General features: G+C 43.0%; 1 protein-coding gene across 1 annotated transcript in view; it reads left to right on the forward strand.

Annotated features, from left to right (window-relative positions):
• The window catches only part of LOC149463436 (ficolin-2-like), a 29,353-nt gene extending 18,388 nt beyond the window's left edge, over positions 1 to 10,965 (forward strand). Inside the window, exons 7-9 of the mRNA XM_089674949.1 lie at positions 7,087 to 7,216; positions 8,822 to 8,956; positions 9,838 to 10,965. Of these exons, the coding sequence (XP_089531075.1) occupies positions 7,087 to 7,216; positions 8,822 to 8,956; positions 9,838 to 10,082 (510 nt within the window). The 3' untranslated portion in view covers positions 10,083 to 10,965. The remainder of the gene's footprint in view (positions 1 to 7,086; positions 7,217 to 8,821; positions 8,957 to 9,837) is intronic.
• Positions 10,966 to 13,421: the final 2,456 nt, after the last annotated feature.

Genomic DNA, 13,421 nt, shown 5'->3' on the forward strand with positions numbered 1-13,421 from the left:
TTTTTTAACATTTTTTTTTCATATTTTACTATGACCAAAGTAGTACAATGTTACCATAGTAACATTGTACTACTTTGGGGAAGTGATCAGTATTTTTTTTTTTTTTTTACACAATTTGCTTATAGCAAAGAAATACTTTGCTATAAGCAAGCATTTACCTGAATGAAATGGATTCATTCAGCTTTTTTTTTTTTTGTGCTTAGCTGTGATTTGGTCACAGCTAATCACATGACATGTGCATGTGATTAGCTGTGACCATTCACAGCTAGGCACTAGTATACAATGGATGGCATCATGAATGAAGCCATCCATTGTATACAACTGTCATGTAACCTGCTGTGATTGGTCACAGCAGGTCACATGGTACCTGCAACGGAGCCGGTACTCGGATCTGTCATCGGCCGTGTCCGAGGTACACGCCCGGTGACAGATCGAGCCGCTGCGCGGCTCTGCATTAGCGCAAACTGCGCATGTGCGGGAGCACGCCAAATGGCGTGCACCCGGAGTGGAGAAGCAACTTTCAAGCCGCCAAACGGCCATTGGCTGGGCGGCAAATGGTTAAAGATGATTCCATGCTGCACAGAGAGTTCATCTCTTATGTGAAAAAATGGAGAAACCTCCATTGGAGCATGCTGCTTGTGTTTTGGCCATCCCTTCAAGATGACAGTCTTTAGGATCTGTAGAGTTATATCTTCCGCTGTGCAGGTCTGTATTTGTTTCAGTCTGTCTTTTGAGACAGACAGATATTCACACATATTGATGCTTTCAATGTCTTTTTCTTCTTCATTTGTGATGGGTAAGTAAGCTCTGCTTAGGGCATCTGCAATCAGTAAATCCTTCCCTGGACAGTAACAAATGTTAAAATCATATTTCTGAAGCCTTAACAGCATACGCTGCAGTCTTTTTGGGGCATTCAGTAGTGGCTTCTTTGTAATACTTTCTAAAGGCTTGTGATCTGAATGCACCACCACTTGTCGACCGTAGGTGTACTGGTGAAATTTCTCTAACCCAAATACTACCGCTAGTAGTTCCTTCTCGATTTGAGCATATCCTTGCTCTGTTAGAGTTAACGCTCTGCTTGCATATGTGATTGGCTGTTTATCCTGCATTAGTGTGGCTCCAAGGCCGGTTTCTGAGGCATCACATTGTACTATAACTTAAATAAAGGAATGCGCTAAAACCACAAACTATTCCTAATTTAGTGTAGAAACATTAGTGCAAAATATATATATATCTATTCTCAATTAATATCAAAAAATATCAAAGCCCAGGGGCTTCCTGGATGCTGACGTCTGTGGAGAAAATTGAGTCACAAGCGCTGTAGTGAGTGTGTGGGGAACAGGAGACTGTTATACCATTTGCTGTTTTATGCTGTTATACTGGTGTCGGTGAAGACACCCTTTTTGTGAGTGTAAATCTTTATTAAATTGTTGGATACTTTTATAAAAAAAACTGGCTGCACCATGATTTTCTCTTTCATTCCCAAACATGACCTCGATGGAGAGATATAAAAAGAGAGAGTGATATAATGCTCCTGGAACCATTATATTGAGTGGTGGATACCTACCTTATGGATGATTGTGCAGCTATTGATCATCACACCTGAGAAGTTGATTCATTGCATCTGCTCCCAGAGCAAAAAGCGTTTTTTGCTGATCTAGAGATTGATCAGCATGGAGCTCTGGTGAGTCACCCAACTTTACTTTGGTGGTGGATTTTGGCACAATTTCTTTGAGAGCACCTGAATTTGAAAAGGATTTGTTTGGACATTTGAAGAAATTCAGAATTGGACATTTTTTTATATTCAAAAATTGAATTATTTAAATTAATTATGCACTAAAAAATAGTTTTGCACATAATTTTGATATTTTTTGATATTAATTGAGAATAGATATATATATATATATATATATATATATTGCACTAATGTTTCTACACTAAATTAGGAATAGTTTGTGGTTTTAGCGCATTCCTTTATTTAAGTTATAGCACTAAGAAATTTATTTGGTTTCTTTGAGGTGGAATTGCTGCTTTAAAGTATTAAGGGTGTGGCGCTTTTATTACACTTGTGATATCACATTGTACTACCACTGCTTGATCTGGATCAAAATATTTTAGCGTTGCTGCGTCTGCAATAGCATTTTTCACTGACTGAATAGCAGTTTCATGGCTTTCTGTCCATTCCCAGAGTACGTCTTTGTGAGTTAGCTGTCTCAGTACCTCACACATGTCTGATAAATGCTTGCAAAATTTGGAAAGATAATTCACCATGCCCAGGAATCGTTGTACTCCACGTATATCTGTAGGTGTCGGCATGTCCTGTATTGCCCTCACCTTCTCTGGATCGACTTTAACACCATTTGAGGTAAGAAGATGTCCAATATATGGTACTTCTGTCATTTTTAGTTTGAATTTTGCCAGGTTCAGTTTGATTTGTTTTTTTCTGCATTTGTTAAAGAATTGTATCATCTTTTTATCGTGATCCTTTGTTGCGGATTCTAGATCATCACCTTCCCCAACTATTAGTATATTGTCTGCTATTATTTTTACTCCAGACAGTCCTTCCAAAGCTTGCATCAATTTTTGTTGGAACACTTCTGGAGCCGGGCTTAATCCCATTGGCATTCTCAGCCACTTATAGCGTCCAAATGGGGAAGAAAATGCTGTTAATAAACTTGATTCTTTATCCAGTTCCACGTGCCAGAACCCATTTTTCACATCACATACCGAAAATATTTTAGCCTTTGATAGATCTGGTAGAATATCTTCTATTATTGGCATTGGATAGTGATTTCTTTTCAGGGCCTTGTTCAGTGGCTTAGGATCAATGCATATTCTTAACTTGCCTGATGGTTTTTTCACTATCACCAAACTGCTTATCCAGTCTGTGCTTTCCTGTACTGGTGCTATCATACCTCTGCTGTGTAAATCCTGCAGTTCCTCTTTAAGCGGTTGCATTAAGGCTACAGGTACTCATCTTGTAGGCAGTCTGGTAGGCTGTATTGTATGATCAATTTCTAGTTTGTATTTACCTTCCAGGCACTCATCACCTTCAAATAAATCAGCATACTCTGTTTTTATGTGGTGAAAATCCAAAATGTATTCTGCCTTTTGTGTAGGATTTTGAGTATTGTCAGAAACTTCCAGAGCCATGATGTTATGGGACTGCACCTTTATTAAGTCCATAGCCTGAACTGCTTTAACTCCCAGCAAAGGAATGTGATCGTCCTCCTGCAACACAGTAAACTCCACTCTGTAGCTCTTTCTGTTACGTGGATTTCTTAATTTTAGCTTGCATGTTCCCATGGGTTTCAGAACACTTTTGTTGTACATGACCAGTACCTTATCAGTGGGCTCTATGGGAACCTGTTTGTTAAGCAGAGTAAATGGAATGACATTGCAACTTGCTCCACAATCCAGCTGAAATCTTATGGGCTGTTCATCCACCATAAATATGGCAAAGAGCTGCTTTGCATCATTGGCTACTGGCTGTTTGACTACATTGATGTTCTCTGTTGCAGACTGCAGCTGCAGCCATGTGATGCCCTCTGTGCTGTCCTCGTCTGTGTCCTGGGTCACTGTGTGGACTTGTCTGTACTGTTTGCTGGTTTTGAATCTGCACACAGCTGAAAAGTGGTTCATCTTGCCACAAGTCCTGCAGGACTCCCCATACGCTGGACATTTCTCTTTGTCTCTTTCATGTCTTTTGCCACAGTATTTACACTGGACTGAGCTCACAGGGAGCCTGGACCCTGCTCTGCCTTTCACAGATACTGCATGTACTGAGGCATCACTGGTGCCCTCCATCATCTTCAGCCTGTCTTTAGTCAGCTCAGCAGCCCTGCAGATTTGTATACATTTCTCCAAAGCCAGCTCTTCCTCCCTCAGTAATCTTTCTCTGAGGTGAGAGTCTCTGATGCCACACACTATCCTGTCTCGGATAAGGGAGTCCCTGATGTCCCCAAATCCACAGGTTGCAGCCAGTCTCCTCAGCTCTGTCACATATCTGTCCACACTGTCCCCAATCTCCTGATTCCTTGAGAAGAACTTGTATCTCTCCACTGTCTCATTCTTTTTGGGGTCACAGTGTTTATGCTTGCAGTATGTCTGTCAGTGCCATGCTGTCTGTGAGCAGGGTCTCGGCTAGTTCTCTGCCTTTTTCCCCAATCAAGTAATAAAACAGCTTTACTTCCCTCTGCTCATCTCTGGGTGCCACTGTCAGGTCCACATACAGAGCAAACTCTTCCTTCCAGTGTCTCCATGTCTGTGAGAGATTGGAAGAAGTGACATCCAGTCTCTGAGGGGGTTTCAGGCCACTCTCCATAGTGCAGTCTGATAGGGACTCTGTACTTACAGTTGCTGATTCTCTGTACAGTTCTAGTGTCACACAATCTGTATTTGTACACAGAAGACTTGCTATTCAGAGGTCCAGTGCCCAGCTGCCACCATGTTCTGTTAGTCGATCCTGCTCAGGTGCTCACACACTGTAGTTAGTAGCAGACATTTTTATTAGGTGCTCATAGCTGCCATTAAACATGTGTCTGCCCTAGAACTACAACCAAAGAGACGCAATACCACAGTTGTACCAGTATCTAAGTAGTGAGACCCCTAGAGGCCATATACAGCATATAACATATTGCTACACAGTGAATTCCCTAAAACCTTCCATGTCCGCTACAGTAAAGAAGAAGTTTATACTCACACAAGTATGGGAATGCAAAATGTTTAATGAATTTCTGGAAGACTCTGGATGGGGCTAGGTGTCATTGTGGGGGGGATGGGGACTGTGGAGTGGGTTGGGGGACTTTCCAGCTGACTAGGTGGCCCTGTAGGGAATGAAGCTTCTAGTGGGGTCTGTGGAGCACGGGAGGTACTGTGGGACACTGTTGGAAGTTTTGGGCACTATAGAGGTCTGCAGACACTGCAGCAGGCTGGGGAGCACTGTGGGAATCTGGGCAGTACTGTGGGTTGGTAAAGGTCTGAAGGCTCTGCAGCTGGCTGGGGAGCACTGTGGGAATCTGGGCAGCACTGTGGGTTGGTAAAGGTCTGAAGGATCTGCAGCTGGCTGGGGAGCACTGTGGGAATCTGGGCAGCACTGTGGGGTGGTGAAGGTCTAAAGGCTCTGCAGTAGGCTAGGAGGACACTGTGGGAGGCTGGGTGGCTTAGTGGAAGCTCGAGGGCTCTGTGGGAGGCTGGGGAGGCAATATAGTAGCTGGAAAGCACTATGAGAGCTAAAAAGTATCTGCAGCTGGCAGGAAGCCCACAACAGGGGAGTTTGCAGCCCAGCAGTGGACCTTGGCTGGGTGGTTGAGATTCATTGCGCTATTCAAAACTCATGAAGTAGGTGTAATAGAAAAGACACTGAGATACATATGACTAAGGACCAGCAGACTGCTTTGGATTAACTAGTCACTGAGCTAAAATGCATCAGGTTTTTTTAGGGCTACCTATCTAGGCTTGACCATTAAGCAGTACGTTTGTCATAAGTGGCACTCAGGTATTTTTCTTTTACAATGGATTTTGTTATAGAAAATACAACATTAGAGAAACAGTCATAAACAAGATCACTGACCAACAAAAATGAGACATACAAGTGTTCAGATGATTAGTACCATGAATGCACTGAAGTATTAATAAGGAAACAAGCTGAGTACACAAGCGCAGTATATGAGGAAGTAAAATAAAACATGTTAATTTGCAAAGATGGCAGGAAATTTGAAACCAATGAATTAGTAAACATAGAGCCAAGATTATCACAAAGTCCACAAACAGAGGGCTGGAGAAAAAACACGAAGCCTCACTGAGTGTACATTGGTACTGCACACCCAGGACTCCCAAGGAAGTCCAACAGGTACATACAATATTGCTGGTACGGTGTTTAGTGAAAGAAGTCACAATCAGCGCAATTATCATGAAAACTGGCAGAACAGAGAAGAGAAAAGGAGGAACGAAGAAAGAAAAGACAAAGAAAGGGCTCCAGGGGATTGCGACAGAAAAAAAATCTTATATTGGCACCCAGGTATTCTTTCTCAATAAGACCCTGTCATCATTTACTTCTACATGTATTACTGATAGTCAAGTGGACTTTCACTTTTTTGTATATTCAGTTTGTTGCACATCTAACATTGGTGTTATTTCATCAATGTCCGTCCTGCAATTAGATTGATCTCCCACCAGGAGAAGAAGGGAATGCAATATGCAGGGGTGACTGAAACTTACATGCAATGCTCTGGCAACCATGGGACCATACCAGGGGCGGAATGACCACTTGGAAACTCGGGCACTGCCCGAGGGCCTGGGGTCAGTAGGGGGCCCCATGAGATGCCCCTGGTACCTTTTTCATAGGCTTTTTGGAGTTTGGGCAAGGACACAGGGGCCCCATGATCCCCTATTGCTTGGGGGCCCCATGAGTTGTCAGTCCGCCCCTGGACCATACCCTGACTCCAATATGCAAATTAAGGGGCCTATGAATAAAAAAAGTTTGCTTTTCTACTGTGTCATTCATTTGCACAGGCACAATGAATCTTTGCTGTAATTCTCATGTTTATTTCCTAGGATCTTTATTGTCCTCTAGTGGCAGTAATGTGTCATTTCTTTCTGACTGAGGTATTTAAAAAAAAAATGCAGGATAATTGCCATGATGGTCCTAGGAAATAGATTAAGAAACTTAAGGTGAAGATTTGTTGTACCTGTGTGAATAATTGACACATGCGCACAGCAAAGTTTTTATACATACCTATGAAGTCTGTGTCACAATTAGACCCATCATTTTGGGTCTAACCACCTGCTGAGTGCTCCTCCAAAAAACCACAGTGTAAATGAAGCCTTTATAGTGGGTAATGAAATTCCATAAACTGAATTGTCTTTATTCAGTCGCCATGCCAGGAACAATGATGACCTCCAAAGTCTAACAATCCACACCAATAAATCAGATTTCATTTTACTGTAGTCATATAACCAAAATATTCATCTGGCCAGCTGATGTGGAGCATTGTATTCTTCAGTTCGCCTTAAAAAACAAACCAGTATAAGGGACATATGTTCAGCCATCTTGTTGGGTTGTAATAAAACTTTCCATGCTTGTAGGTCTTCCAGAGACGTTATGATGGGTCTGTTGATTTTTTCCGTGACTGGAACTCCTACAAGAGAGGTTTCGGGAGCCGCCTGACTGAGTTCTGGCTGGGCAATGACAACCTTCATGTGCTGACATCATCAGGTAATAAGACACTTGAGCACTGTCATCTCCTCCCCATTCTATCACTAGAGATTTTAAGTGATAGTGTCACCTCTACGGAACAATGACTGATATGGAAGATACTTGGAAACTTGCAAATAAATGTGTCTGGAAAAAGTTTTCATATCAAGCCAACTTTTCCTACCCTTTCCAGTCTGCACCTAAAGAGTGAAAACTGAATTCTGACTGTAAACATTTTTTTTTTAACTAAAAAATTTTCCTTCAGTATAAATAACCTTATTTTTATAATTAACATCATTATAAATAGTATGAGCACAAGGCATCTCCAGAGTGGAGTGGTGAAAACAAAGTTGACATTTGAACTCCCGAAGTGACTGGTCTGGTGAAATGTGATAAAAACCTGTGGAGTTTTGTCCAATTTGAAGACTGGACTGTAAAGCTGGCCTTAAACAGTTCTTTCATTCACCGTGTGGGCTAAAAAAAAAAAAATATTGAACAGATTTCCGAATCCTTGCACTGGGATTTATCCCCCTGCTGACAGCTGCCACCAATTGGATGCAGCCACTGTTAGGCAGAAAATTTTCCAACAGGCTCCTTTTGACAAAGTTGATCGAAAAGTTGACTTCTGTTGAAGAGTGGGGTTGGCAGGGCCAGGGGCGGACTGACCATTCGAGCACTCGGGCACTGCCCGAGGGCCCAGGGTCAGTGGGGGGCCCCATGAAATGCCCCTGGTATCTTTTTATAGGCTTTTTTGGGTGTGCTTTGAGTGTGGGCAAGGACACAGGGGCCCCATGATGCCCTATGAATTGTCAGTCCACCCCTGGGCAGGGCCACCCACTGATGAAATTTCAGCCAGTTCTTCAGAAAGTGAGCAACCTTCGTTCAGTGTATGGCCAGCTTAGGTCTCATGATTAGAGGACTGGGGAACTTTGATCTGAGGGGCAGGCACAACCAACTGCTTATTTCATGGTGGAAACAAATTTCTTTGAGCTAGAGAAAGTTTGCCATAGTGCCACAGTGATTACTGGACATGGTAAAAGGCAGGTGATCCTAAAGGGTATAGCTTACAAGCCTTTTAACTTCTTCCATGACCAGTGGTCAATTGCAGCCAGGGGTGGACTGACAACTCATGGGGCGGGCCCCTGGGCAATAGGGAATCATGGAGCCCCTGTGTCCTTGCCCAAACTCAAAAAAGCCTATGAAAAAGGTACCAGGGGCATCCCATGGGGCCCCCTACTGACCCCGGGCCCTCGGGCAGTGCCCGAGTTTCCAAATGGTCAGTCCGCCCCTGATTGCAGCTTTGCATTTGATCAACTGACCTCTTTAGGCCTAAAATTATGTTAGTGCTGGAAGACTTCCCTCTGCCATTCACTATGATTAATGGGGAGTGGGTAGCTAAAAAAAAAAAAAACCAAGCACGTGCCACTGAATGCAGGTCCTATGTTTATTAGTATTTGAAATGGGAAGTTTTTCAACTCAGGGCCAACAGCCCAGCCTATGCTATTAGCAGTGTCCTGGGGGAAAATTCTCCTTAGCTCAGTCCTCTTCTGCTCATGGTTTTACTTCTTCTTGAGAGTCTGAGTTTGTCAAAATACTGGATATTATAAAAGAGAAATCTCTTTACAGGCACATGGGAAATTCATATTGATCTACTTGCCTTTGACAAAATAAAGCATTTTGCCAAGTATGCATCATTCCAAGTTCTGGGAGAAGCTGAGAGGTATAAATTGGTACTTGGAGCTTTCACTGAGGGCAATGCAGGTAAGAGATTGCTAACCCACTTTACCCAGCCTAACTGATGTCTGAATTTGTCCCCTATCCTCTAAAACATCAGCCTGGTGATTGAGAGCAGCTCTTTTAAAGTATAGCAAATACACACTAATTTACAGCTTAGCAAATTGATTACAGAGTGTGGAGGGGGTTAGGTACTCTGCAGAAGACTTGGTGGCCCTGTAGGGGTTGAAGTTTTTGGAGGGGCTGTGGTCTCCCCCGGAGGAACTTTGTGGGGCACTGAAGGTTAAAGGAGGCCCTGTGGCACACTGTTGGAGGTTGGGGCCATTGTGGGGGGCTGAAGGCTCTGCAGCAGACTAGGGGACATTGTGGAGGGCTGGGTGGGACTGTGAGAAGTTGAGGGAGAGCACCATGGAGGCTGAAGGCTCTCAAGGGGGCCTGGGGGCACAGTGATTGTTTGAGGGGCACTGCAGGCAGTTAAGGGAGGTTGTGGCCACCATGAGAGCTGAAGCACAGTGGTTAGGGGATCAGCAGCTGGCTCAAGGCCCAGGTGGAGAGACATTGGGGTCCAGCAGCTGGCCATGGCCTGGTGGCTGAGAACCACGGTTCTGGAGTTTAAAAGATGCAGACTAATAAAGCTTATTGAACTGAATGTGTCTGTATCAGCAGTTCTGACTGTCTCCTAGGTGAGGGGCTTAGGCAGCATTCAGACTTTTCCCAACAAATGGACCCCAAAAACGCAGGATCAGAAAATATGGGTACAGTGTTTATGGTATAGCAGATGTAGAGGAATGGGTTTTTGTTCCCAAAGCAAAGCTGCATAGAAAATGGTATGTAGTCCCCATTATAAATATTTAAATAAAACTTTCTTTTTTTAACATCTTTAATGATATCAGCAAATGTGTTTTCAGGTGACTCTTTGAGTGGCCATGGCGATATGCAATTCTCCACCAAGGACAATGATATCACTGAATCCAAATGTTGCAGCGTCTATAAAGGAGGATGGTGGTACAATAACTGCCACTCTTCAAACCTGAATGGGCTCTACCTGATGGGACAACATGACTCCTATGCGGACGGTGTCAACTGGCATACTGGAAAAGGCTTGCATTATTCCTACAAGATATCTGAAATGAAAATTAGACCAGTCAATTAACACACACAAGCTTATCTAGTAAAGTTCTGTAGAGAATTATAAGCAGATATATTTCACCTGCCTTCAGTTAAAACAAAGAGGTGGCCATTACTGACCCTTTGAAAATTCTAGGTGTTCCTAAATTCAGTATTTCTCAGGCTATGACCAGGAACAAGCATGCAGACCAAGAAAGTCACAAAATCTAATCTACATACTCATTTTCAGTCAATGACATGCAGACCACTGAAGACATAGAATCCTGACAACCACAGAATGCTTATTGTATAAAATGTTAATGGTGAGGAATGCTGGACCACCTGGTGTCCTGGGTGGTACATGGAAGTTGGTAGGCTACCTGTGGAATCATAGAAAGGAATTGGAGAATAAAAAGGACCACTTGTAGAAGTTAAAAAAAAAATATATATATATATAAATTTTTTTTACATTCCACAAGGTTTTGGGAGCTACAAATGTACTGCTTCATCACGCTTGGGGCAGCCCTTGCTGCCCCTTGGAAAATCAAACAAGGGTGGATTGCTTTTTAATGGGAAGTTGACAAAGGGTAAGTCCTTAAGGTCTGGACTGGCCTGAGAAATCAGTGAAACCAACAGCTGTTACATACAGTTCTTTTGCCTGTTTCAGCTCACCTTCAATATGGTCAGAAAAAGAAGCCAGCAATGGCAGCCTTCATGTTTTCTCACTATGGGTTCTTTTAACTGTCGCTTTCTGTGTCATACTGGATTTTGATCATTGCTTTTTTACTTTATTAGTTGTAGGCCAAAGTAACAAGTCTCTCCTCATGTTATGTTTTCTGGAGGAGCAAACCTATCAGTGCAGGACACATTAACCCTTCTTCTATGGATGTCAATGTTTATGAAAATTAAAGGAATGTTACCAAAGCGAAGACCATTGTATTATTGACTGATGTTTACATTTTGTGGCACTGAAATAATTTAATTTGCACTTAAATGTGACACAGGAATATAATTGTAATAGAAAGCTTTACAGGGCACTATTGTATCTATACCCACTTCCTACAATAGCCTCTCTAAACCTTTCTAAGTTGGAGGAACCCCTAAAATAACTTTCTGGGATAAGGGAACCCCTGTTAATAATTACTATATCTACAGCTCACGGTACATTAGTGTGATAGTCATTGGGAAGAATCCCCTTTCCAGGTAGCTACAAAAATCATTGCTGGCAGTAGTTACTCCTCTGCAAGGGAGACATTGCTCCTTGCTCAAGGAACCTTTAGCAACTTCTAGAGGAACTGTAGAGTTCCATGGAACCCTGACTAAGAGGGGCTTTCCTACACCAACATATTCACATTATACTGTAACTGCGAAGGCTCTCATCTGTGGTCACTTCTTCTCACTTATATTTTTGGGGCTTCTCTTGTATTGCTCCCATTTCCAGGCATTCAGTTCCACAATCCTTTAGAAATTCAACAGTCTTTCAATATTGCAAACATGACCTCCAGATCCATTTTCTGATATCCCCAACATCTCTATGCCAGAATTTGAGCCATCTCACACACTATTCCGTCCACAACACAAGTGTTACTACCAAATCTCCAGTTATATCTCTGTTTCCCTTTTAGATTGTAAGCTCATTGGGATAGAGCTTTCAGTCCTATTATTCCAGGTATTTCATGTGATTGTTAGGGCCCATGTTTTTCAACATTTTGCTCTCTCTGTTGTACATGTTGACACTTTAATGTGACTATATTTGCATGCAGGGGCGGACTGACCATTTGGAAACTCGGGCACTGCCCGAGGGCCCGGGGTCAGTAGGGGGCCCCATGAGATGCCCCTGGTACCTTTTTCATAGGCTTTTTTGAGTTTGGGCAAGGACACAGGGGCCCCATGACCTCCTATTGCCCGGGGGCCCCATGAGTTGTCAGTTCGCCCCTGCTTGCATGATATCCCATTTGTCATCTATCTGTATGCGGAGTCTGAGATTACGAGAAGGCCTCTTGCACAATTCACATCCGAGAAACCCTGGAATTTGAGACAGGGTCGAATAAATGGCACAAGTGCTAAGGTGCTGACACTGTGAGCTGGAAAGAGTTCTGGTATCAGACAAGCAGGAAAACAGCTGGCAGTGCACTGCGGATGTGCCAAGTTCAGTCAAAGATAGAGCCAGTTCCCAAAGCCGGGTATAGTGACAGCCAAGACGCAAACTCATAGACAGGATCCGAATCAGGAACAGGCAGTTTGGCAATGAGTGTGCAACAAGACACAATTCGCTGGTAAGAAGTGTGGTCTATAGTCCAACCCGAGGTCCATAATGAAGATAAACAGCAGACAAGGGTGATCTGAAAGCAGGTCATTTTTAAGTTGGGTCAGGATCAGAATCACAGGAGCAAGACTGAAGACCATTCACCAAGGATTTTGAGCAGAATTCAGGTTTAAATAGCCCACTTGGTGGCAGTAGACATTTGCATAAATCTGCACACACTCATGCTTGCACACCTGACAATGTGTATATTTATATGCATGTACATTAACTTGAGGGTTGGCTACTTCCTGACACCATTCAAGATTTGTTTCTTCACATTGGATGGAGCAGGGGCAGGTTTCACCCCCTGCCAAGCTCTACATAAACATAACCATGGCGGAGAGGTCACCCTCCGTACCCAAAGTTCCAGACATCCAGGCCTGGCTTGTCTTACATAGTTAGAACCCCTGTCAGCATTTTATTGTTGTATGCATCTCTGTTGGAGATTTACCTTCACGTCCTATCTGGGGATACGTCATCATGGCAGTGAGAAGAAAGCAATAAAACCCTGACAGGGATAATCAATCTTCCCATCCTCTGCTTTGACATATTCACAGTAAACTTTGGTATGTGTAAAAAATAGGAATCAAAACTTGAATGATGAATTATTGGGATTGGTTGCATTGTTTCCCATACTTTAAATGACTGGAGTTGGTAAATGGATGACTGGCCAATGTAGAATTCACCAGGAAGCTTACCATTCAAAAGACCTTTCATGGCTGTGAATCCAACATTTTTAGAGTACTGCCTGGACCTTGAAGAAGGGGACATACCCCGAAAGCTTGTCCTCAAAATTGTATGTTAGTGCAAATAAAAAAAGTATCCCGTCAGTACTCAATTGTTTCTTTACACAATAACAAATTCATCTTTTGCACCATTGATACAATTCCATTGTTTTGTGAATGGATGCCTTTTATTCTTGATAGTGCCTTGCTCCAAAGGCACATGTCCCACATATCCAGCCCAGGGGCAACAACTAGCCTACATTTATTTCCGGCTTTATCTGCGGTGCTACCCTTCCCCTCCCTACCACCTGTCATATGGTTTACCTTTACAGTACCGTCCTCAGTCATGTTTTCC

Source organism: Staurois parvus, unplaced genomic scaffold (assembly GCF_062004578.1).
Source record: "Staurois parvus isolate SC_StPar_1 unplaced genomic scaffold, SC_StPar_1.0 ptg000154l, whole genome shotgun sequence".
NCBI lineage: Eukaryota > Metazoa > Chordata > Amphibia > Anura > Ranidae > Staurois > Staurois parvus.